Source organism: Rhinoraja longicauda, chromosome 27 (genome assembly GCF_053455715.1).
Source record: "Rhinoraja longicauda isolate Sanriku21f chromosome 27, sRhiLon1.1, whole genome shotgun sequence".
Taxonomy (NCBI): Eukaryota; Metazoa; Chordata; class Chondrichthyes; order Rajiformes; family Arhynchobatidae; genus Rhinoraja; species Rhinoraja longicauda.
Genome location: NC_135979.1, coordinates 6139459 through 6166571, shown reverse-complemented (window position 1 = coordinate 6166571; position 27113 = coordinate 6139459). Strand labels below are relative to the sequence as shown.

General features: G+C 48.8%; 1 protein-coding gene across 1 annotated transcript in view; it reads left to right on the top strand.

The window, feature by feature from the left end:
- The window catches only part of nkain1 (sodium/potassium transporting ATPase interacting 1), a 333240-nt gene that overhangs the window by 213085 nt on the left and 93042 nt on the right, over positions 1 to 27113 (top strand). The window contains exon 2 of the mRNA XM_078423076.1: positions 14181 to 14318. Within this exon, the coding sequence (XP_078279202.1) occupies positions 14181 to 14318 (138 nt within the window). The remainder of the gene's footprint in view (positions 1 to 14180; positions 14319 to 27113) is intronic.

Genomic DNA, 27113 nt, shown 5'->3' with positions numbered 1-27113 from the left:
CTTATTTCCTCAACGAAGGTATTTATTCACAAAATGCTGGAGTAACTCAGCGGGTCAGGCAGCATCTCAGGAGAGAAGGAATGGGTGACGTTTCGGGTCGAGACCCTTCTTCAGACTATCCTCAATGTTATCACAAAACGCTGGAGTAACTCAGCGGGTCAGGCAGCATCTCAGGAGAGAAGAACTTCCTCAATGTTCTCAGTTGAAATTTTTGCTTTGAGATTGTGATGATGTCTCTCTTTTAGCATTTGAAGACTGTCAGTGAACAGACTAAGACGTACGGGTAAAATGGACATTCAGCCTGCAACGCCCAGAGTTGCTGCCTTTACAGCACCAGAGACCCGGGTTCGATCCTCATTACGGACGCTTCCTGTTCAGAGAAAAACTCACGCGGTCTCAGGGAGAACGTACAAACTCCGTACAGACAGCACCTGTAGTCAGGATCGAACCTGGCGCACTGAGGCAGCAGCTCTACCGCTGAGCTACTGTGTGTTTTACGTTATACAGGTTTCATGTTGGTGCAAAGTGAAAATACCCTGGATGTTCATTGCCAAAGGCAGGATGTCCAGCCATTGATCTGTACGTGGAATATTTGGACCTCACTTCCAATAGACGCTCGGTGCTGAGAATTCCACTTCTGGCCGGACATAACTCCGGCAGCTTTTATCTCGGGCTGGACCGCATAATCTGAGGAAGGATGTGGTGGCATTGGAGAGGGTCCAGAGGAGGATTACGGGAACGATCCCAGGAATGTTTGGGTTAACGTATGGTGAGTGTTTGACGGCACTGGGCCTGCACTCGCTGGAGTTTTGAAGAATGAGGGGGACCTCATTCTAAACTTACCTTAGTGAAAGTCCTGGATAGAGTGGATGTGGAGAGGATGTTTCCACTTGCGGGAGAGTCTAGGACGAGAGGCCACAGCCTCAGAATTAAAGGACGTACCTTCAGAAAGGAGATGGGGAGGAATTTCTTTAGTCAGAGGGTGGTGACTCTGTGGAATTCTTTGCCACAGACGGCTGTGGAGGCCAAGTCAATAGAAATGTTTAAGGTGGCGATTGACAGATTCTTGATTAGTGCGGGTGTCAGGGGTTATGGGGAGAAGGCAGGAGAATGGGGTTGAGAGGGAAAGATAGGTTAGCCATGATTGAATGGCAGAGTGGACTTGATGAGCTCAATAGCCGAATTCTGCTCCTAGAACTTAGAAACATATAATGTCCCAGCCCCACATCGATCATTCAATGTGATTCTCTTCACGGTCCTGCTTTCCATGCTGATTAGACAACAAACATCTTCACCACCATCTTTGATAATGCTTGACTGCAGTCTTTCCACCCAACTTCCAATAGTATCACAAAATGCTGGAGTAACTCAGCAGGTCGGGCAGCATCTCGGGAGAGAAGGAATGGGTGACGTTTCGGGTCGAGACCCTTCTTCAGACCCGACCCGACCCGAAACGTCACCCATTCCTTCTCTCCCGAGATGCTGCCCGACCTGCTGAGTTACTCCAGCATTTTGTGAATAAATCGATTTGTACCAGCATCTGCAGTTATTTTCTTATTCCAATAGTATCATTAGCTTTAGTTTAGTTTAGAGAGACAGTGCGGAAACAGGCCCTTCGGCCCACCGAGTCCGTGCCGACCAGTGATCCCCGCAAGAGAGAGCTAGATAGAGCTCTTAAGGATAGCGGAGTCAGGGGGTATGGGGAGAAGGCAGGAACGGGGTACTGATTGAGAATGATCAGCCATGGTCACATTGAATGGCGGTGCTGGCTCGAAGGGCCGAATGGCCTCCTCCTGCACCTATTGTCTATTGTTTACTAATACTACCCTACACACACTACTACAAACCTGTACGCCTTCGGAGTGTGGAAGGAAACCGGAGCTCCCGGAGAAAACCCACGCAGGTCACGGGGAGAATGTGCAAACTCCGTACAGACAGCGCCCGTAGTTCGCAGGAACTGCTCCCGTACATCGAGCGCGCGGGCCGACCAGAATTTGGAATTGAATAGTGGCGCCAAAAATGGGGGTGCCTGCACGTGTTGTATATGCAAAAGGAATGTCACTCTGTAGTTGCAGATGTGGCAAATAAGCACCTTTGAACCAAAGAGACATGCTCAGAAAGTGTTGAGATCAGTAGGGTATATTTAGGAAGGAACTGCAGGTGCTGGTTTAGACGGAAGATGGACACAAAATGCTGGAGTAACTCAGCGGGTCGGGCAGCATCTCTGGAGAGAAGGAATGGGTGACGTTTCGGGTCGAGCCCCTTCTTCAGACTGAGAGTCAGGGAAAAGGGAGATTAGAGAAATGGAAGGGCTACGGTGTGAAAACAACAGATCAATAGACAATAGACAATAGACAATAGGTGCAGGAGGAGGCCATTCGGCCCTTCGAGCCAGCACCGCCATTCAATGTGATCATGGCTGACCATTCTCAATCAGTACCCCGTTCCTGCCTTCTCCCCATACCCCCTGACTCCGCTATCCTTAAGAGCTCTATCTAGCTCTCTCTTGAATGTATTCAGAGAATTGGCCTCCACTTCCCTCTGAGGCAGAGAATTCCACAGAATTCAAAGCAGACAAAGATCAAGGAAATATAGAATGGTGCATTGTGAGCTGAGGCGAAGGTGACAACCTTCAGTAGTGGATATTTATTTTGGTTAAATATTGTACTAGACGCGTACATTTGATTATTGTGGAAGGAAACAGTTTATGGCATATTTTATTCCGTGAGAGTTGGCCGTATGTTGTCAAAAGGTTTACATTAAGGAGAAATAATTGTGTTGATTTACTTTCAGATAAGTATCATGTTGTGTATTATGCCGGTCGATATAACTGTAACCTTTTAATACACTGCACAAACTATAGCTTCCGTTCACAATCAATACAGAATTGTTTTCGTTGGCGACAGGCATTTCTCTCTGGGAAGTAGCAGGGACGTGGATGGCTGGAGGTTTGATGTGCAGGACATCACGTGCGTCTTAATGCTTTTATCAATGAGATGGACCCAGGGTCCTGAATGTTTGAAACTCATGTCAAACGATAAATTGACCTGGCTAATTGTCCATTCCACGGACGCATCGCAGTGAAAACAAGTCAGTCGGGATACTGAGTGTAGACGTTGGAGTAACTCGGCGGGTCAGGCAGCGTCTCTGGAGACAAGGAATCGGTGAAGTTTCTGGTCGAGACCCTTCTTCAGACTCTTCACCAGGGGCTGGGGTGGGACCCTTCATCAAGAGCAGAGAGATTGTACGAGATGATAGTAAATCCATCTCTAAGAAAAACGAGCAAACCCGGACTCTCAGTCTGTAGCTTAGCTTAGATTAGTTTAGAGATACAGCGCGGAAAGAGGCCCTTCGGCCCACCGGGTCCGCACTGACCAGCAATCCCCACATATTTTATCTATCTATCTATCTATCTATCTATCTATCTATCTATCTATCTATCTATCTATCTATCTATCTATCTATCTATCTATCTATCTATCTATCTATCTATCTATCTACCTACCTACCTACCTACCCACCCACCCACCCACCCACCCACCCACCCACCCACCCACCCACCCACCCACCTACCTACCCACCCACCCACCCACCCACCCACCCACCCACCTACCTACCTACCTACCTACCTACCTACCTACCTACCCACCCACCCACCCACCCACCCACCCACCCACCTACCTACCTACCTACCTACCTACCTACCTACCTACCTACCCACCCACCCACCCACCCACCTACCTACCTACCTACCTACCTACCTACCTACCCACCTACCTACCTACCTACCTATCTATCTATTTATCTGTCTATCTGTCTGTCTGTCTGTTTATTTATTTATTTATTTACATTTATTTATCTGTCTATTTATCTATTTATGTTTTGTTTTTCCCCGGTCAATACAATACAACAGATTGACCATACAGTTGTGAAAGTTAAATAATGCAAAATCATTGTATCAAAAATAAAACAATATAATCACACATGATATTTTCTGACCGATACAAAAAGGTGTAGGCGGAAGCCAAAGCTTATTGTGCCTACCCTTAATACTTAATAAAATATAATTTTTTAAAAACCACATCATCATAAATCAGAAGCAGATAAACAAAACATAGAAATAAATTATATTGACATTATCCTACACACACTCGGGACATTTACCAAGCCAATTAGCATACCTGTACGTCTTTGGAGTGTGGGAGGAAACCGAAGATCTCGGTGAAAACCCACGCAGGTCACGGGGAGAACTCCGTATAAACTCCATTCAGACAGCGCCCGTGGTCGTGATCGAACCCAGGACGATGGGCGCTCCAAGTGCTGGAAGGCAGCAACTCTGCCGCTGCACCACTGTGTCGCCCGACAGGACTCTGTAGAAGGGTCTCGACCCGAAACGTCACCTATTCCCTTTCTCCGGAAATGCTGCCTGACCCACTGAATTACTCCAGCATTTTGTGTCTATCTTCGGTGTAAACCAGCACCCGCAGTTCCTTCCTGCACGTAGAAGTTGGAATTTTATGTGACGGATGTACAAGACATTGGTGAGACCGCGTTTGGAGTATTGTGTGCAGTTTTGCTCACCTTGTTATGTTGTCGAGCTGGAGAGGGTGCAGCGAAGATTTACGAGGATGTTGCCAAGGCTCGAGGGCCTGAGCTACAGGGAGATGTTGAGCAGGAAGGATGCATGGTGATCTTATGAAAGTGTACAAGATCATGAGAGGAATAGATAGGATAAATGCACAGAGTATTTGACCCTGCCCTGAGTACTAATGCAAACCTGATACATTGGCAAGGCGACTGGCTGATTGCAGAGTACCATTTGATATGGAGACAAATTGAAGATGGAATCATAAATATTGTAAAATTTTAGAAATTAAAGGCTTGTCACACCACAGCCAGCCAAATATGGACCTGGTTAGAACTTACAATAATCAGACCATAAGACATGGCAGCAGAATTAGTCCATTCAGCCCATCCAGTCTACTCTGCCATTCAATCATGGCTGATTTAAAATTCAAGAACTATTAAGTGGTGACTTGGGGGAACTTTAATCACCAAATGCCAACTGATCAATATTAGAATAGAGGGAAGGCAGGGGGGTATGTGGAGGCAAACTCCTATACCCTGTATGTTTTGAAGAAAACCAGAAAGAAAGACATTGCTGAATCAAGTGTAGGAATGTAGTCAGCAAATTGGGCCTAGTGCCAGTAACACTTGGTTAAGACTGGATATGACAATGGAGGAGGCCCAGAACAGAAAGATCAGTATGGGAATGGGAAGGGGAGTTAAAAAGTTTGACAACCGAGCGATCGCATAGGAGTAGAATTAGGCCATTCGGCCCATCGAGTCTACTCCGCCATTCAATCATGGCTGATCTCTGCCTCCTAATCCCATTTTCCTGCCTTCTCCCCATAACCCTTGATACCTGTTCTAATCAAAAATTTGTCTATCTCTGCCTTAAAAATATCCACTGACTTGGCCTCCACAGCCCTCTGTGGCAATGAGTTCCATAAATTAACTATCCTCTGACTAAAGAAGTTCCTCCTCACCTCCGTTCTAAAAGCGCACCCTTTAATTCTGAGGCTATGACCTCTGGTCCTAGACTCTCCCAGCAGCGGAAACATCCTCTCCACATCCACTCTATCCAAGCCTTTCACTATTCTGTATGTCTCAATTAGATCCCCCCCTTTCTTCTAAACTCCAGCAAGTACAGGCCCAGTGCTGTATAGGTATTAGCTGGGACATCCCATATTTTGGGCTAAATTGGTTTGTCCCATACGGGACCGCCCTTGTCCCATACGGGACCGCCCTTGTCCCGTATTAGACCCGGGGGGCGCTCTAGGCCTGGACGCTGTAGGCCTGGACGCTGTAGGCCCAGACACTGTAGGCCCGGACGCTGTAGGTCCGGACGCTGTAGGTCTGGACAGTGTCGGTCCGGAGGCCCGGGCACCGCCTAACGGAGATTGCGTAGCAACCCGCCTCCCGGCCCGGGCAGCCGCCATTGGTGGAGCGAGAGCACATGACCGCTGGCTGGGTGAGGTCACCTTGTCCCTTATTTGGGAGTGAGATAGTTGGCACCCCTATATATATATATATATATATAGGAGCCCACAGCAGGAACACTGTGGGCTCTCAAAGTAGATGAGGTTGGAGGAGGTGCAAGTAGACCTCTGCCTCACCTGAAAGAACCGTCGGGGTCCCTGGACTGAGTCGAGGGAGGAGGTATAGGGACAGGTGCTGCATCTCCTGCAGGTGCAGGGGAAAGTCCCTGGGGAGGGGGTGGTTTGGGTGGGAAGGGACGGCTGAACCCCATCCATGATACCCCCGATGAAACGACCAGCTGCCACCATACGCTGCTGAACCACAAACCTCATTGATCCAATCTATCTTTGATCCCATTCCTTGTTAAGTGCTAAACCTGAGCCAACAGATTGAAGTCTGTTTCAAAAGTCTTTGAATTATGTTGCTGGCTCATCTTGTGGTTTCCGTATCCTCATTTACGGCCACATTATTGATGTTGCTCATTAACTCAAAAAGCCGTGAATGACTTGCCTCCCCTTGATCTTATTACTCGGGAGAAATAGAGGATGAAATGGCTTGCAAGTGTTGTATTACAGACTTGCTGGCTCCTTTGATAGAATATTTATAGTGGGTTTTTTGTAGGGAGGTTTTTTAACAAAAAAAATCACTTTATGGGAACTGACAGCATTTATTGCTCATCCCCAATTGCACTTGAGAAGGTGCTGAGATGCCATCTTCTTGAACTGCCGCCGAGAGTGAATGGTGGGACGCCCGGCTCGGGGGGCCGCTAGGGTTGCCAACTGTTCCGTGTGTTCTCCGGAACATTCTGTATTTTGAGCTAACTTAGTTTGTCCCGTAGGGGACCACCCTTGTCCCGTATTAGTAGGGTTGCCAACTTCCTCGCTCCCAAATAAGGGACAAAGGGTGACGTCACCGCCCCGCAACCTCACCCAGCCAGCGGCCACGCGCTCCCGCTCCACCAATGGCGGCCGCCATTGGTGGAGCGGGAGCACATGGCCGCTGGCTGGGTGAGGTCGCGTGGGGGCGCGGTGCGGTGACGTCACACTTTGTCCCTTATTTGGGAGTGAGGAAGTTGGCAACCCTAGGGGCCGCCGAGAACAAAGGTGGGGGGGGGGGGGGGGGGGGGGGACCTGCCGAGAACGAAGGGGGACAGACGCAGGGTGCCCAGATACATGACAAAGCGGCTCCTTTTTCGAGGGGTTGTGAATGTTTGCCGGCAGAGCTACCATTTTTTTGCTCATCCTTCATTGGCCTCGTGCTGCAGGGAAAGTTAAGAATCAACAAAATTGGTTCATCTGGAGCGATAAAAGACAGTGAGACAGAGCAAGAAGGACCGAAGGTAGACACAATACACAATAGACAATAGACAATAGACAATAGACAATAGACAATAGACAATGGACAATAGGTGCAGGAGGAGGCCATTCGGCCCTTTGAGCCAGCACCGCCATTCAATGTGATCATGGCTGATCATTCTCAATCAGTACCCCGTTCCTGCCTTCTCCCCATACCCCCTGACTCCGCTATCCTTAAGAGCTCTATCCAGCTCTCTCTTGAATGCATTCAAAGACTTGGCCTCCACTGCCTTCTGAGGCAGAGAATTCCACAGATTCACAACTCTCTGACTGAAAAAGTTTTTCCTCATCTCAGTTCTAAATGGCCTACCCCTTATTCTTAAACTGTGGCCCCTTGTTCTGGACTCCCCCAACATTGGGAACATGTTTCCTGCCTCTAACGTGTCCAACCCCTTAATAATCTTATACGTTTCGATAAGATCCCCTCTCATCCTTCTAAATTCCAGTGTATACAAGCCTAGTCGCTCCAGTCTTTCAACATATGACAGTCCCGCCATTCCGGGAATTAACCTAGTAAACCTACGCTGCACGCCCTCAATAGCAAGAATATCCTACCTCAAATTTGGAGACCAAAACTGCACACAGTACTCCAGGTGCGGTCTCACTAGGGCTCTGTACAACTGCAGAAGGACCTCTTTGCTCCTATACTCAACTCCTCTTGTTATGAAGGCCAACATTCCATTGCCTTTCTTCACTGCCTGCTGTACCAGCATGCTTCCTTGCTGGAGTAACTCAGCGGGTCAGGCAGCATCTCTGGGGAGAAGGAATGGGCAACGTTTCAGGTTGAGACCCTTCTTCAGACTGATGAAGAAGACTGATGAATAAGAAGGACCAATCTCCCACTGTGAACGGCATGGGGGGGGGGGGGGGGGGGGGGAGGATCAGATGGGATTTTTCCAGCAATCCCTTACCTTCCTGGTCACCGTTACTGACAGCGGCTTCTCAATTCTACACTTTCCCAAGTCCATCGTTTTAAACTTCCCCACCTGGCTTTGTGCGATTCAAGGATTGAACCGGGGTCTCTGGCGCTACAAGGGCAGCAACTCTGCCACAGCGCCACATTGCCGCACAACACACGATGCCTCAGAAAAGCCACCAGCATCCACAAAGACTCTTCACATCCCTGCAACAGTCTGTTCGAACTCCTACCATCGGGCAGACGATACAAGGCCTTCTACGCCCGCACCTCCAGACTCAGGAACAGCTTCATCCCCAGGGCCATAGCTGCTATGAACCGGTCCTGCTGAGCCGGATGGTCACATCGCACAGTGATCCGGCACAGACCTACTTGCGCTTTATTCTGTCTTAAAACTGTTACAATTTGTTTCGTTGGGTTGTTTAAATTAATACTGACTAGTTAATTAAATTTATTGCATCGTATGGGAGGCGCATTCCCAATCTCGTCGTACCCCTGTACAATGACAATAAAGATATATTGTATTGTATTGTATTGTATTGAAATGCAGGCGAGGTGAAGCAAGGCCTGAAAGTCTCGATGAGTTGCTTTTGACCAAACGAGGAGTGTTCACTGTGATGAGTTTCCCAAGGCTCATTCCAATGGGGGCGGGGGGGCAGAATTTCTGATCATTAATTGTGCCTCTTCCTAGGACCGCGGTTAGCTGCTGTGGCTCAGAACGACCGAGCTGCTGCAAATAGATCCTTGTTCATTCAGAAATGGACGCTTAAGCTCTCCATCGATGCTGCCTGACCCGCTGAGTTCCTCCAGCATTTTGTGATACCTTCGATTTGTTCCGGCGTCTGCGGTTATTTTCCTTCACAGCTTAATCTCTCCCGGTAACGAGCACAAGCCGCGCTCACAAGCACTTGCTCTTCCCGAAGTCAATTTGTCCATTCGTGTCGTTTTGCGTAAGAGTAGCCTGCAGCTGCTGCTGTTTTTGGACAATGCTGTGTTTGGCCCTGTGCTTAAAGGCTTGCTGTCGGCTGGAGGATGAAGCTAATGGGGTCTGGAACTGGAACTGCCAGGCTCAAGCTGAGAGGGTGTCCCGGAGCACAGGGTTTCCCCTCAACCATGTAACGCGGGCTTTCGATAGTACCTGTCGGAGGAAGGATTCCTGCGGATTGCCTGGAGAGATTACAGGGACATGAAGCCAGCCGGTACTTTGGCGACACGGTGGTGAAGCTTTAGGATTGTCGCCTCAGGTGTCCCAACTGTGGTGTGGATGGGCGGAATAAGTTCATAAGTGATAGGAGCAGAACTAGACCATCGAGTCTACTCCACCGTGGCTAATCTATCTTTCCCCTCGACCCCATTTTCCTGCCTTTGCCCCAGAACCCCTGATATACTTAAGATAGACACAAAATGCTGGAGTATCTCAGTGGGACAGGCAGCATCTCTGGAGGGAAGGAATGGGTGATGCTTCGGGTGGAGACCCTTCTTCGGACTGGGCCCCTGATATGCTCACTGAACAAATATTGTAGAAGAAGGAGACGTGCGTAAGTGGTTGAAAGTACAGGAGCAGAGTATAGTTTTTAGTTTAGTTCAGACATACAGCGCAGAAACAGGCCCTTCGACCCACCGAGTCCGTGTCGACCAGCGATCCCCGCACACTGCACTACAAGGGATAGTTTACAATTTTACCGAAGCCAATTAATCTACTAACCTGCACGTCTTTGGAGTGTGGGAGGAAACCGGAGCACCCGGAGAAAACCCACGGGGTCACGAAGAGAACAAAAAACTCGGTACTGACAGCACCCGTAGTCAGGATCGAACCCGGGTCTCTGTCGCTGTAAGGCGGCAACTCTACCGCCGCGCCACCGTGCCGCATAACGGTGGTGTGGATGAGAGGTGTGTAAACCCTGGGTGTGGTTGAGAGGTATATTGGTAGCAGTGGCAGAAGTGTGCAACTGGGTGGAAGCACACGATGAGAGAGGAGCAAGCAGTTTCCAAGGGAGACACATATTTTGGGTTTCGATGATACCATGGAGCTGCCAAGCAAAACTGGGGCCATTATTCCAGGTCAGCTTGACCTTCAGGTATGGTGCAAACCTTGAAACAAAACCACCCAGTGTGCAGGTGATCGACCACAAGAGTTGCCAAGTTAATGTTTGTAGTTTCTGTATTGTTGGGAGTGCCTTTGGAAAGCACAATGGGGAATAGAGGAGGTAAAGTCCTGTGCAGTAGGATGGCACGGGTCCAGCAGTATATTTTACTCTCATATGATTTAGGAGCCTGTTCAGCATGTGAGCATTATTGATCGGATGCCAATGAGTCATGTGATAATATAGAGGTGGTCACTGAGCAGTTTTATGAAGTACAAAGTTTCATTTCAAGGAATTCAGCTCAAATGCCAGGTCTGAAGAAGGGTCTCGATCCGAAAAGGCCCATCCTTTTTCTCCAGAGATGCTGCCTGACCCGCTGATTTACTCCAGCTTTTCGTGTCGTCCGGGTTGATTATCATTACCGGCGCACAGAGGCTGTAGTGTGTATTACCAGATTGATCCCTGGGATGGCAGGACTTAAATATGAAGAAAGACTGGATAGACTCGGCTTGTACTCGCTGGAATTTAGAAGATTGAGGGGGGATCTTATAGAAACTTACAAAATTCTTAAGGGGTTGGACAGGCTAGATGCAGGAAGATTGTTCCCGATGTTGGGGAAGTCCAGAACAAAGGGTCACAGTTTAAGGATAAGGGGGAAGTCTTTTAGGACCGAGATGAGAAAGTATTTTTTCACACAGAGAGTGGTGAATCTGTGGAATTCTCTGCCACAGAAGGTAGTTGAGGCCAGTTCATTGGCTATATTTAAGAGGGAGTTAGATGTGGCCCTTGTGGCTAAAGGGATCAGGGGGTATGGAGAGAAGGCAGGTACGGAATACTGAGTTGGATGATCAGCCATGATCATATTGAATGGCGGTGCAGGCTCGAAGGGCCGAATGGTCTACTCCTGCACGTATTTTCTATGTTTCTATCTACAGAATGCACCACAATTATTCACTCAAGCTATTATACAACATCTCCAATATCTACAACATTGCAGTGGCACAGCGGTAGAGTTGCTGCCTCACAGCGCCGGAGACCCGGGTTCAATCCTGACTACGGGTGCTGTCTGCTTGTACGTTCTCCCCGTGACTGCGTGGGTTTTCTCCGAGATCTTCGGTTTCCTCCCGCACTCCAAAGACGTGCAGATTTGTAGGTTAATTGACTTCCGAAAATTGTAAATTACCCCTTGCGCGTACGATAGTTTTAGTGTGCAGGGATCGCTGGTCGGCGTGGACTCGGTGAGCCGAGGGGCCTGCTTTCGCGCTGTACCTCTAAACTAAAATCCCCCACAACCTCCAACCACTGCTACTGAGGAAGATCAGAGCACCATGAACCACGACCATGAGTAGATGCTTCTCCAAGTGCTTGTCCATCCAACACAACACACAACAGGGCACAGCTACCGGTCCCATAGAGTCACCCAACATAGAAACCCGTTCCATGTTCTCCAGAGATGCTGCCTGACCTTGCTGAGTTACTCCAGCACTTTGTGTCTTTTCTTGCCACAAGGATTCTCCGGTCATTTTTTAAAATGTTTCCATACACAGTGGAATCTTCATCCCAAATGCTGTTGGAACTCAATGAATTTTCATGTAGTTTGATCCAGTCATCAGTTATAGTCACAAAGTCATACAGCACAGAAACATCCAGAACAAGGGGCCACAGTTTAAGAATAAGGGGTAGGCCATTTAGAACGGAGATGAGGAAGAACTTTTTCAGTCAGAGAGTGGTGAAGGTGTGGAATTCTCTGCCTCAGAAGGCAGTGGAGGCCAGTTCGTTGAATGCTTTCAAGAGAGAGCTGGATAGAGCTCATAAGGATATCGGAGTGAGGGGGTATGGGGAGAAGGCAGGAACGGGGTACTGATTGAGAGTGATCAGCCATGATCGCATTGAATGGCGGTGCTGGCTCGAAGGGCTGAATGGCCTACTCCTGCACCTATTGTCTATTGTCCATTGTCTATCCCCTTCTGTCCAACCTGCCTGTGGGAACAAATGGAACGGCCATGCGGAGTTGATAATCGAAGTAGCGGGCTATTTGTAGTTTAGAGATACAGTGTGGAAACAGGCCCTTTGTCCCACCGAGTCCGCGCCGACCAGCAATCCTGCACACTAACACAAACCTGCACACTCGAGCGACAATTTACAATTATACCAAGCCAATTATACTACAAACCTGCACGTCTTTGGAGTGCGGGAGGAAACCGAAGATCTCGGAGAAAACCCACATAGGTCACGGGGAGAACGTACAAACTCCGTACAGACAGCACCCGTAGTCAGGATCAAACCCGGGTCTCTGGCACCGTGAGGCAGCAACCCTACCGCTGCTTCACTGAGGCACTGTGGGCGATTTAGTAAAACTGGGTCGCACCAGGGGACCAGTCAGAGCAGATGTCCTGGTACACACCAGTTTTAATCAATCGGCCATTACTTCGAACCCCAACTCCGAACGGCCTTTCCATTTGCTCCAACAATTGGCGTGGTCGACAGAATATGCCACTGCCTCACAACCGACCAGGAAGCTCCTGGTTGGGTGAATGTGTTTGAGATACCACCCTGTAAGACCCCAGAGGCCTGGATGGAGTGGATGTGGAGAGGATGTTTCCACTAGTGGGAGAGTCTAGGACCAGAGGTCCCAGCCTCAGAATTAAAGGACGTTCCTTTAGGAAGGAGGTGAGGAGGAATTTCTGAAGAAGTGTCTCGACCCGAAACGTCACCCATTCCTTCTCTCCAGAGATGCTGCCTGTCCCACTGAGTTACTCCAGCATTTTGTGTCTACCTTCGGTTTAAGCCAGTATCTGCAGTTTTCTTTCCTACAGTTTTGCAGGAGTACCACCAGAAAGGCTGAAGCTGTTCCAGAAGATGGGTCTTCAGAAGCCCTCAAGGACAATAAAGCACAGGCTTGTACCCAGTGATGCCTGTAGCCTGAACAAGGAATACATAATAAAACACGTCTCTGGTGATCGGTTCCTTGCCAGGATTTGATAATGGTTCAATAGCTCTTTCAAATAGTTACATTCAGTTCAAACCATTTTTAATCCCTTGTTCTAACATGTTCCTTCTTGTAATTGTGGGGGCGGCACGGTGGCGCAGCGGTAGAGTTGCTGCCTCACAGCGCCAGAGACCCTGGTTCGATCCTGACTACGGGTGCCGTCTGTACGGAGTATATACGTTCTCCCCGTGACCTATGTGGGTTTTCTCCGAGATCTTCGGTTTCCTCCCACACTCCAAAGACGTACAGGTTTGTAGATTAATTGGCTTGGTATTGTAAATTTGTCCCTGGTGTGTGTGATCGTGTTAGTGTGTGTGTGTGTGTGTGTGTGTGTGTGTTGTGTGTGTGTGTGTGTGTGTGATCGTGTTAGTGTGTGTGTGTGTGTGATCGTGTTAGTGTGTGTGTGTGTGTGTGTGTGTGTGTGTGTGTGTGTGTGTGATCGTGTTAGTGTGTGTGTGTGTGTGTGTGTGTGATCGTGTTAGTGTGTGTGTGTGTGTGTGTGTGTGTGTGTGTGTGTGTGTGTGTGTGTGTGTGTGTGTGATCGTGTTAGTGTGTGTGTGTGTGTGTGTGATCGTGTTAGTGTGTGTGTGTGTGTGTGTGTGTGTGTGTGTGTGTGTGTGTGTGTGATTGTGCGGGGATCACAGGTCGGCGCGGACTCGGTGAGCGAAAGGCCTGTTTCCGCTCTGAATCCCTAAACCAGACTAATGTCATGATGTTTCGATGGTAGATCGCAGCAGTAATGAACAGTGTGATGGAGTTACTTGAGAAGTCAACGTGTTTTCATTTTCTTTTAGGTAGCGGCTTTGGAGCGCCAGATCTTTGACTTTCTCGGCTACCAATGGGTCCCGATACTGGCCAACTTTTTACACATTATGTCGATCATCCTTGGTATCTTTGGGACCATCCAGTACAGACCAAAGTACTTAGTGATGGTAAGTTCATCATTTGACTTGTGTTTTGTCTTCAGACTCCATACAAAGGAGGGCGGGCACAGTGGCGCAGTGGTAGAGTTGCTGCCTTACAGCGCCAGAGACCCTGGTTTGATCCCGACTACGGGCGCTGTCCGTACGGAGTTTGTACGTTCTCCCCGTGACCTGCGTGGGTTTTCTCTGAGATCGGTTTCCTCTCATACTCCAAAGATGTACAATGTTTGCAGGTTAATTGGCTTGGTAAAATGTAAAAATTGTCCCCAGTGGGTATATAATGTGCGGGGATCGCTGGTCGGTGTGGACCGAAGGGCCTGTTTCCACGCTGTATCTCTAAACTAAACTAAACGAGGACTGAAGGTTGCTGGCTGTGCAGCTCTCCCGGACTTTGGTCAGGCCACGTTTGGAATATTGCGTACAGTTCCGGTCGCCCCATCACGGGAAGGATGTGGTGGCTTTGGATAGGGTGCGAAGCAGGCTTACCAGAACGCTGCCTGGATTAGAGGGTTGCAGATACAGGGAGAGGTTACGGAGACTTGGATTATTTTCTCTGGGACGCCGGAGGTTGAGGGGAGACTTGATAGAAGTATAAAAATTATGAGAGACGCAGATAGGACAGACAGCCAGGGCCTGTATCCCAGCGTGGAACTGTCCAACACCTGAGGGCACCGCTAGAAGGTGAGTGGGGGGGGAAAGTTTAATGGAGCAGCGTGGACAAGTTTTTTTACATAGAGAGAGATGGTCGGTCTGGAATGCAGTGCCAGAGGTGGTGGTGAAAGTAGATGCGAAAATGGCAACGTTTAAGAGGCTTTTAGATAGGAGCGTGGAAGTGCAGGGAATAGTGGGACATGAATCATGTACAGGCAGATGAGATCAGTTTAACTTGGAGACCGAAGGGCCGATTCCAGTGCTGCACTGTTCTATGTCGATGAATCAACAACGATTCCTGTAAAACACTCAGTATAACTTTGATACCCAGGGTTGCCGGTGTGGAAGGTAGTGTTGTACCCCTGTACAATGACAATAAAGATATATTGTGTTGTATTGTCATGAGGGTGAAGGGAAGTTTCATTTAACTTGGCATCATGTTCAGCACAAACATTGTGGGCCAAAGGGCCCATTCGAGGTCTTTTTTAGATTTTTTTTTAGATTTAGAGATACAGCGCGGAAACAGGCCCTTCGGCCCACCGAGTCCGCGCCGCCCAGCGATCCCCACACATTAACACTATCCTACACACACTAGGGACAATTTTTACATATTACCAGTCAATTAACCTACATACCTGTACGTCTTTGGAGTGTGGGAGGAAACCGAAGATCTCGGAGAAAACCCACGCAGGTCACGGGGAGAACGTACAAACTCCGTACAGACGGCGCCCGTAGTCAGGATCGAACCTGAGTCTCCGGCGCTGCATTCGCTGTAAGGCAGCAACTCTACCGCTGCGCCACCGTGCCGCCCTGTACTGTTCTATGTTAATCAGCAAACTGTTACACTTCTTTTGCTATCCGGATCATCAAGACTTAAAAGATGTTTCGACCGATACATGGTCACGATCCATAGATGTACAGATTTATAGGCAAATTGGCTTGGTAAAATAATAACTTGGCCTCGGTGTGTGTAGGACAGTATTCGTGTGCAGGGATCACTGGTTGGCGCGGACTCGGTGCGCCGAAGGGCCTGTTTCCTTGCTGTATTTCTAGACTAAACTGAACTAAACGTGGACAGAAGAGGTTTAGAGGGGTATGTGGACAAATGTGGGACCAGCTTAGATGGGACATCTTGGTCGGCATCGGCAGGTTGGGCTGAAGGGGCTCTTTCTGGGCAATTGTGACTATGACGTACAGGTATGTAGGTTAATTGGCTGGGTAATGTAAAAATTGTCCCGAGTGGGTGTAGGATAGTGTTAATGTACGGGGATCGCTGGGCGGCACGGACTTGGAGGGCCGAAAAGGCCTGTTTCTGACTGTATATATATGATATGATATGATATGACTCCAGGTGACAAGAGGTTGTACCGTATGGTGTGTTGTATTAGATGGACAGTGGGGTGAAGATGGGGGGAGAATCATAGACCTCGGGTCTCCAATGAGGTGGATAGGAGTATGTGTAGGGAGGAACTACAGATGCTGGTTCATTCCAAAGATAGACACAAAATGCTGGAGTAACTCAGCGGGTCAGGCAGCACCTCTGGTGAAAAGGAATAGGTGACATTTCGAACCATCACCCATTCCTTTTCTCAAGAGTTGCTGCCTGACCTGCTAAGTTACTCCAGCATTTTGTGTCTATCTTTGAAGTAGAGGGGAGGTCAGGACCGCTCTCTAGTTGGTGATAAGGACGGTTTAGTTACCTGATAGCAGCTGGGAAGAAACTGTCCCTGAATCTGGAGGTGTGCGTTTTCACATCTCAGTACCTCTTGCCTGATGGGAGAGGGGAGAAGAGGGAGTGACCGGGGTGAGACTGGTCCTTGATTATGTTGCTGGCCTTGCCGAGGCAGCGTGCAGATGGAGTCAACGGAAAGGAGGTTGGTCTGGGCTGCGTCCACAGTTGTCTGCAATGTTCACAAGATATAGGAGTAGAATTAGGCCATTCGGACCATCGAGTCTACTCCAAAATTCAATCATGTCTGATCTCTGCCTCCTAATCCCATTTTCCTGCCTTCTCCCCATATCCCTTGATACCCGTTGTAATCAAGAATTTGTCTATGTCTGCCTTAACAATATCCACTGATTTGGCCTCCATGTCCTGCGGTCTTGCGGGCAACATCTTGCGGTTGCACCAGTGTGCCAGGAGTGCCACTGGCCTGCCCGGGTGATGGTCTCATTCCTCCTGGGCTGTGACACAGGATGCTTCATTGCTTCTGGATCTCCCAGGCGACCTTTCCTGACGTCCTTTATTGCTTTGAAAAGTCGTGCATCCTCGAAGAAAGAGCGAGTGTCAGCACAACATTGGCGGTGGCGCGGCGGTAGAGTTGGTGTCTCACAGCGCCAGAGACCCGGGTTCGATCTTGACTACGGGTGCTGTCTGTACGGAGTTTGTACGTTCTCCCCGTGACTGCGTGGGCTCTTTCCCGGTACAGGTTTGTAGGTTAATTGGTTTCTGTAAATTGGAAATTGTCCCTAGTGTGTGTAGGATGGTGCTAGTGTACGGGGTGAACGGCTGGTTGGCGCGGACTCGGTTGGCGGAAGGGCCTGTTCAGCTAAAGGGCTGTATCTCTAAAGGGCGAAGGACTTCAGAGATTTGAGGAAGGATATTCTTGCTATTGAGGGCGTGCAGCGTAGGTTTACTAGGTTAATTCCCGGAATGGCGGGACTGTCATATGTTGAAAGACTGGAGTGACTAGGCTTGTATACACTGGAATTTAGAAGGATGAGAGGAGATCTTATCGAAACGTATAAGATTATTAAGGGGTTGGACACGTTAGAGGCAGGAAACATGTTCCCAATTTTGGGGGAGTCCAGAACCAGGGGCCACAGTTTAAGAATAAGGGGTAGGCCATTTAGAACAGAGATGAGGAAAAACCTTTTCAGTCAGAGAGTTGTGAATCTGTGGAATTCGCTGCCTCAGAAGGCAGTGGAGGCCAATTCTCTGAATGCATTCAAGAGAGAGCTAGATAGAGCTCTTAAGGATAGCGGAGTCAGGGGGTATGGGGAGAAGGCAGGAACGGGGTAAGGATTGAGAATGATCAGCCATGATCACATTGAATGGCGGTGCTGGCTCGAAGGGCCGAATGGCCTCCTCCTGCACCTATTGTCTATTGACTGTATCTCTAAACTAAAGTAAACTAACCAACCGAACACTGAGGGCCCGCAAGTCTGTGGGTTGGCGGCACCATGGAGACACGCCTCATAACATCGCCATAGCAACACTGGCATCTCAGGAGTTGAAGGCCCTTTGTTTCTTGCTAATCAAATACAGCAGGCAATCTGGAGTAAAAATACAGTGCTATAAATGAAGTCGTCTTAACTCAGTCAGTGCTGATGTTCCCGAGCAGAACAGCGTGTGCTATCGGTACATCGGCAGTGAAGTTGGTTACAATAGCAATGTTAGTAGAGGAACCAACCTGACGATGAATATAATTTGTCCATTGAGAATAAAATGGCCTCAGAATCCTTACAGGCTAGCTGAGGCCATAAAATCCCACTCATCTCTTGACTTGTTTAGTCACCCGGGCCTTTTACGAGGAAACTCTGATGTGCAATGTGCAAGCCATTTACTTGGAGAGGGCTAAGATACAAAATCTGGGGTGTAATGCTGAGGCTCTGTCAGGCACTGGTCAGGCCTCATTTGGAGTATTGTGAGCAATTTTGGGCCCCATATCCATGGAAGGATTTAGATTTAGATTTAGAGATACAGCGCGGAAACAGACCCTTTGGCCCACCGGGTCCACGCCTCCCAGCGATCCCCGCACATTAACACTATCCTACACACACTAGGGACAATTTTTTACAATTTTTTACATTTGCCCAGCCAATTAACCTACATACCTGTACGTCTTTGGAGGATGAGCTGGCCCTGGAGAGGGTCCAGAGGAGGTTTACGAGAATGATCCCAGGAATGGGTGGGTTAACATATGATGAGCGATTGACAGCACTGGGCCTGCACTCGCTGGAGTTTAGAAGGATGAGGGGGGACCTCCTTGAAACTTACCGAATAATGAAAGGCCTGGATAGAGTGGATGTGGAGAGGATGTTTCCACTGGTGGGAAAGTCGAGGACCAGAGGTCACAGCCTCAGAATTAAAGGATGTACCTTTAGGAAGGAAATGAGGAGGGTGATGAATCTGTGGAATTCATTGCCACAAAACGCTGTGGAGGCCAAGTCATTGGATATTTTTAAGGCAGAGATAGATAGATTCTTGATTTGTGCGGGTGTCAGGGGTTATGGGGATAAGGCAGGAGAATGGGGTTGAGAGGGAGAGAAAGATCAGCCATGATTGAATGGCGGAGTAGACTCGATGGACCGAATAGCCTAATTCTGCTCCTATCACATAATCTTATGAGATCTTATGGGCTGCAGGCTAGACTCGTGAAATGCATGTATTTTCCATTGCATGCATCCACAGTCACTGCAACCTCTCCCCTGGTGCCTGGTCCACACGGCCAATGTGGCATCTGTGGTCCACACGGCCAATGTGGCGTCTGTAGCCTGATCCACTGGTGGTAGAGGCTGAGGAAGAGCACTGGTACACAGATTGGTGGGTGTGGAGCTTTCAAACTTATACAAAATCATGAGAGGACGAGATCGGGTAGAGGCACAGTCTCTTGCCCAGAGTAGGGCATTTGAAGCTGGCTGCATGTTTTTACCTTCATTGGGATCTACTTACATAGATAGTCCTGACTTCAGTCGACTGTGCGTTAAATGTCTTGTGCTATGTTCCTCCAAGTCTTGCCCAGGGTAGAGGAATCGGGAACCAGAGGACAGAGGTTTAAGGTGATAGGGGGGGGGGGGGAGATTTAATAGGAACCTGAGGGGCAACTTTTTCACACAAAGCGTGGTGAGTGTGTAGAACGAGTGGTCGTAGGTTGTCATTGAGGCAGGTACTATCGCAACATTTAAGACACATTTAGACAGGTACATGGATAGGACAGGTTTAGAGGGAAATGGGCCAAACGCGGGCAGGTGGGACTAGTGTAGATGGGACATGTTGGCCGGTGTGGGCAAGTTGACCGAAGAGCCTGCTTCCACGCTGTAAGATTCTATTAGATTTTTAGATTTAGATTTAGAGATACAGCGCGGAAACAGGCCCTTCGGCCCACCGGGTCCGCGCCGCCCAGCGACCCCCGCACGGTAACACTATCCTACACACACTAGGGACAATTTTTACATTTGCCGAGCCATTTAACCTACATACCTGCACGTCTTTGGAGTGTGGGAGGAAACCGAAGATCTCGGAGAAAACCCACGCAGGTCACGGGGAGAACGTACAAACTCCGTACAGACGGCTCCTGTAGTCAGGATGGAAACTGAGTCTCCGGCGCTGCATTCGCTGTAAGGCAGCAACTCTACCGCTGCGCCACCGTGCCGCCTCTATTACTCTCTGGCCTCCCAGAACAATTGACATTGTTCCCAGTGTTCATTTTCCACACTTGACTTTTTCATTGCTTCAGGAATCTTTGTAGTTGATGATTATGGTCGTGGGCCACAGACAAGCCCTTTACACCTGTCACCTTTAGCAAACCCACACCTTTCTATGTCCTCTGTACCTCACCTTAAACCCAACTAACAGTGGTCCATTGCTATACTGTTGCCCTTCTCTTATCATTAAACTAAATAAATGAAAGCCATGTGCCTAGAAAATGGTTCAATTGTACTTTATTGTCAAATGTATCTTGGAGGAGTGAAATTTCTTTCTTCGACCCAATTCAGTGAAGATCTTGTGTAGAAAGGAACTGCAGATGCTGATGTGAACCCAAGATAGACACAAGAGCTGGAGCAACTCAGAGGGTCAGGTGACGTTTCGGGACTAGGACCCTCCTTCAGTCCTAAGAATGGTCCTGACCCAAAATGTCACCCATCCTTTTTCCCCCCAAGGATGCTGCCTGACCTGCTGAGTTGTTCCAGCATTATTTATAGGAAGGCTTTGCTTTTTAAAAGCCCTTTGCCTTATAATTTGTGACTGTTGAGTCACAGAGTCAGAGAGTGAGTCAGCATAGAAGCAGGCCCTTCGGCCCGACTAGCCCATACTGGCCAACATGTCCCAGCCACACTAGTCCCACCTGGTCACGTTTGGCCCATATCCCTTCAAACCTGTCAATCTATCTGTCTAACTGTTTCTTAAACATTGGGATAGTCCCTGCCTCAGCTACCTCCTCTGGCAGCTCGGTCCATACACCCACCACCCTTGAAAAAGTTACCCCCTCAGATTCCTATTAGATCTTTTCCCCATCGCCTTCAACTTTTGTCCTGTAAACACTCTGATTCTACTTTTGAATAGAAACCTATCTTCTGTGGCGGACTCTTGGATAACTCTGGTCAATGTATTAATAAAGAAAACTCTCCTCGGTTGGCGATGTTTGCCCTTCAATGAACTCACATGAAGAGTGGGTGCGGCTCATTAATACCATGTACAAGCCATGTTGCATTCAGCTGCTGTGCCTGCAATTATCTGTCCTCCTTTGCCTGAGCTGGGCAGCACAATGATAGTGTGGTTTCGGGTCGAGACCCTTCTTCAGACTGAGAGTCAGGGGAGAGGGAGACCGTATCTTTAATCTCCCTCTCCCCTGACTCTCAGTCTGAAGAAGGGTCTCGACCCGAAACGTCACCCATTCCTTCTCTCCAGAGATGCTGCCGACCCACTGGGTTACTCCAGCATTTTAGACAATAGACAATAGACAATAGGTGCAGGAGGAGGCCATTCGGCCCTTCGAGCCAGCCCCGCCATTCATTGTGATCATGGCTGATCATTCTCAATCAGTACCCCGTTCCTGCCTTCTCCCCGTACCCCCTGACTCCGCTATCCTTAAGAGCTCTATCTAGCTCTCTCTTGAATGCATTCAGAGAATTGCCTTCTGTGTCTATCTCCAGTGTAAACCAGCACCTGCAGTTTCTTCCAAGACACAGGGTGGTTTGCCATTTTTACATCCCTGTCAGCCGTTTTCATAATGAGTTCTCCATGGATTTTTTTTTCACTCTCTGTCAAGGTGTAATTTCTAATGTTCATTAGACATTTATTGAGAAAGTTATGAACAGCTGTCTTGATCCACTGCCTGTATTCCCAAAGGCAGTGAATGTTGGGACCAGAATCAGTGAAGGAACATATTCAAGTCTTGGTGCTGTGTGAATACAGCTCAACCTTCAACATTATAATACCTTATGTGCATAGGATATCTATACACTAAAACTCACGTTTGTTTGTTTGTTTGTTCCTGAACTACAGCCAAAACGGTACACGATAGCACGACAACTTTTAGGCCCACCTTCATCACCGTCGTCCCTTTGGTGCTAATGGAAGAAGTTTCATTGAAATCGGTGTTATGTTTTTAAAGCTATTCACATTTTAAAGTATACATCTATCTCCTGGGGAGGGTGGGGGGGTGGAGGGAGGGGGAGGGAGTAAGGGGGGAGGAGGGAGGATAAGGGGGGTTTAGGGGGATGGAGTGGGGGGGAGGGGAAGAGGGAGGAGGGGGAGAAGGGTGGAGGGAGGGGGCAGGGAGGGGGAGGAGGGAGGGAGGGGGAGGTGGGGGAGAGGGGAAGGAGGGGAGAGGGGGAGGGGTAAGGAGAAGGTGCTGCACCAATGCAGGAGAGGTTTGGGCCCAACGGGTCCACTTGGTCTATATTTATTGATATTAGAACCAATCTTCAAAATGGCAAAACAACCTGTTGACAATTTAATTTGCAAACATTGTGGGCCCATTCCTTTGCTGTACTGTTCTATGCTCTCTGTTTAGTTTAGTTTAGTTTAGAGATACAGCGCGGAAACATGCCTTTCAGCCCACCAAGTCCACGCCGACCAGCGATCCCCGCACACTAACACTACCCAAAACACACGAGGGACAACTTTACATTTTACATTTTATACCAAGGCAATCAACCTACAAATGCGTGTGGGAGGAAAGCGAAGATCTCGGAGAAAACCCACGCAGGTCACGGGGAGAACGTGCAAACTCCGTACTAAAAGCATCCACGGTCAGGATGGAACCAGGGTCTCTGGTGCTGTAAGACAGCAACTCTACCGCTGCGCCACCGTGCCGCCCATGTCCAACTCTCAAATAAAATTCCCCCATGCTCTGATGACTAATATGCACCACTGTTCCTCCTCTGTGTCCATAGATTAAACCATTTCTTCAAACGTCCCTTTACTCTGTGGTCCAAATTCCCACCTCAACACGATCGGTGACCAGACTAAGCTGTGGGGAATAACTACGCATTCACCCATGTTGCCAAATGTATAGAAACATAGAAAATAGGTGCAGGAGTAGGCCAATCGGCCCTTCGAGCCTGCACCGCCATTCAATATGATCATGGCTGATCATCCAACTCAGTATCCCGTACCTGCCTTCTCTCCATACCCCCTGATCCCTTTAGCCACAAGGGCCACATCTAACTCCCTCTTAAATATAGCCAATGAACTGGCCTCAACTACCTTCTGTGACAGAGAATTCCACAGATTCACCACACTCTGTGTGAAAAAAAACTTTCTCATCTCGGTCCTAAAAGACTTCCCCCTTATCCTTAAACTGTGACCCCTTGTTCTGGACTTCCCCAACATCGGGAACAATCTTCCTGCATCTAGCCTGTCCAACCCCTTAAGAATTTTGTACGTTTCTATAAGATCCCACCTCAATCCTGTGAGGTTATTCACTTTGGAAGTAAGAATAGAAAGGCAGATTATTATCTGAATGGTGTCAAGTTAGGAGGAGGGGGAGTTCAACGAGATCTGGGTGTGCTAGTGCATCAGTCAATGAAAGGAAGCATGCAGGTACAGCAGGCAGTGAAGAAAGCCAATGGAATGTTGGCCTTCATAACAAGAGGAGTTGAGTATAGGAGCAAAGAGGTCCTTCTACAGTTGTACCGGGCCCTGGTGAGACCGCACCTGGAGTACTGTGTGCAGTTTTGGTCTCCAAATTTGAGGAAGGATATTCTTGCTATGGAGGGCGTGCAGCGTAGGTTCACTAGGTTAATTTCCGGAATGGCGGGACTGTCGTATGTTGAAAGGCTGGAGCGATTGGGCTTGTATACACTGGAATTTAGAAGGATGAGGGGGGATCTTATTGAAACATATAAGATAATTAGGGGATTGGACACATTAGAGGCAGGAAACATGTTCCCAATGTTGGGGGAGTCCAGAACAAGGGGCCACAGTTTAAGAATAAGGGGTAGGCCATTTAGAACGGAGATGAGGAAGAACTTTTTCAGTCAGAGAGTGGTGAAGGTGTGGAATTCTCTGCCTCAGAAGGCAGTGGAGGCCAGTTCGTTGGATGCTTTCAAGAAAGAGCTGGATAGAGCTCTTAAGGATAGCGGAGTGAGGGGGTATGGGGAGAAGGCAGGAACGGGGTACTGATTGAGAGTGATCAGCCATGATCGCATTGAATGGCGGTGCTGGCTCGAAGGGCTGAATGGCCTACTCCTGCACCTATTGTCTATTGTCTATTGTCTATTGTCAATCTAAATTCCAGCGAATCGGTGACGTTTTGGGTTGAGGCCCTTCTTGCTCATTCCATCTCTCCTGAGATGCTGCCTGACCCGCTGAGTTACTCCAACATTCTGTGATACCTTCGGCTTGAACCAGCATCTGAAGTTATTTTCCTACTGAACCATCCCAGCAGTACGTGTGATTTTGAAATGACTTCTATTTTAAGTTTTCTATTTAATGACTGACACACAGTCACATTGCCGTCAATTACACTTGGACGGGCGCAATTAGAGGTAATTACACATCGTGATAACCGCTCAACAAAATCTCAGCAACGCGGGACATAATGTGTCCTGGAGGATTAAATGATAATTAATATCAGTAAAAGCAATCAGCTGAATGGGCGAAGGAAGCTTTGATTTCAAGAACCCGACCAAAGATGGTTTGAAAAGGAATTTTTTTTGGAGAGGTGCTTAGATAGGATTGGTTTAAAGGACATGGGCCAAATACAGGCAGGTGGGGCAAGTGCAGTTGAGGCAAGTTCTGGTGGGAGAGTCCAGGACCAGAGGTCATAGCCTCAGAATTAAAGGGAGCGCTTTTAGAAAGGAGGTGAGGAGGCACCTCTTTTGTCAGAAGGTAGTTAATCTGTGGAACTGACTGCCACAGAGGGCTGTGGAGGCCAAGTCAGTGGATATATTTAAGGCAGAGACAGACAAATTCTTGATAGAACGGGTGTGAAGGGTTATGGGGAGAAGGCAGGGAAATGGGATTAGGAGGCAGAGATCAGCCAAGATTGAATGGCGGAGTAGACTCGGTGGGCCGAATGGCCTAATTCTACTCCTATAACTTGTGAACTTGTGAAGTTGGTCGACGCGGAGAAGATGGGCCGAAGGGCCGGATGCCAGGCTCTACGACTGTGTGCCTCATGGCTCTGCTGCACAACCTCCACAACGCTGTTGCAGAAAGCTTCCAGAAACAGGAATGCATAACAACCTGATCGTCCTGGTTAGTTGAAGGATGATTATTGGCAGGTCAACTGCTCACAGAATGTGGCGGCACGGTGGCCCAGCGGTAGAGTTGCAGCCTTACAGCGCCAGAGATCCCGGTTCCATCCTGATTACGGGTGCTGTCTGTTTGGTGTTTGTACGTTCTCCCCGTGACCAGGCGGAGAAAACCCACGCAGTCACAGGGAGAACGTACAAACTCCGTACAGACAGCACCTGTAAATCAAGACCGAACCATGGACTCCGGCGCTATAAGGCTGCGCCTCTACTGCTGTGCCACCGTGCCGCCCGGAAAGATGCAGATGACTAGCTTCCCTTTCGCCCACCGAGTCCACGCCAACACCAGTTCTATCTTGCCCTACTTTCTCATGCACTACCGACACACCGTGGGCATTTTGCAGAGGCCAATTAACCAATAAGGGCGGCACAGTGGCGCAGCGGTAGAGTTGCTGCCTTACAGCGAATGCAGCGCCGGAGACTCAGGTTCGATCCTGACTACGGGCGCCGTCTGTACGGAGTTTGTACATTCTCCCCGTGACCTGCGTGGGTTTTCTCCGAGATCTTCCTTTTCCTCCCACACTCCAATGGCGTGCAGGTGTGTAGGTTAATTGGCTGGGCAAAATGTTAAAAAATAAATAAAAATTGTCCCTATTGTATGTAGGATAGTGTTAATGTGCGGGGATCGCTGGGTGGCGTGGACCCGGTGGGCCGAGGGGCCTGTTTCCGCGTTGCATCTCTAAATCTAAAATAAAATCTAAACAAACCAGCACGTCTTTGGGATGTGGGAGGAAACCAGAGCGCGCGGAGAAAATCCACGCAGTCACGGAGAGAACGTGCAAACTCCTCATAGACAGCACCCGAGGTCAGAATCGAACCTGGGACTCTGGCGCAGCAGCACTACCAGCTGCGCCGGTTTTTGCTGGGATCGAGACAGCGGTGGAGCTGCTGCCTTACAGCGCCAGAGACCCGGGTTCGATCCCGACTGCGGGTGCTGTCCGTACGGAGTTTGTACGTTCTCCCCGTGACCTGCGTGGGCTTTCTCCGAGGTCTTCGGTTTCCTCCCACACTCCAAAGGCGTACAGGTTTGCGGGTGAATTAGGCTTGGTATAATTGTAAATTGTCCGTAGTATGTGTAGGATGGTGCTAATGTGCGGGGATCGCTGGTCGGTGCGGATTCGGTGGGACGAAGGGCTTGTTTCCGTGCTGTGGCTCCAAACTAAACTAAAGATGGACACAAAAAGCTGGAGTAACTCAGCGGGACAGGCAGAATCTCTGGAGAGAAGGAATGGGTGACGATTTGGGTCGAGACCCGAAACGTCACCCATTCCTTCTCTCCAGAAATGCTGCCTGTCCCACTGAATTCCCCCAGGTTTTTGTGTCAACCTTCGGTTTAAACCAGCATCTGCAGCTCTTTCCTAAACTAAAGTAAATTGTCCTTACAAAATCTCTTTTGCAGCGGGGCAGAGCAGATTGAAGCGCAAATTGAAGGCAAACGCTTTAATCAGCTCAAGGTCACTTAAGCTGCTCTTTGTGACCAAAGTGGTCCAGTAATATATTGCACTCTGGCTGCTGTTCAAATCTAAAGTATTTTCGAGGTGGTTGGTGCCGGCTGCCCCAGGCAATTGATTGGAATAACTTGATTACTCATCCGATATTGAGAAATCCGTAACAATCTCTGTCATTTTTTCCCCCGCCCCCCCAAAGCCTTTCCTGAAACAGGTTGAA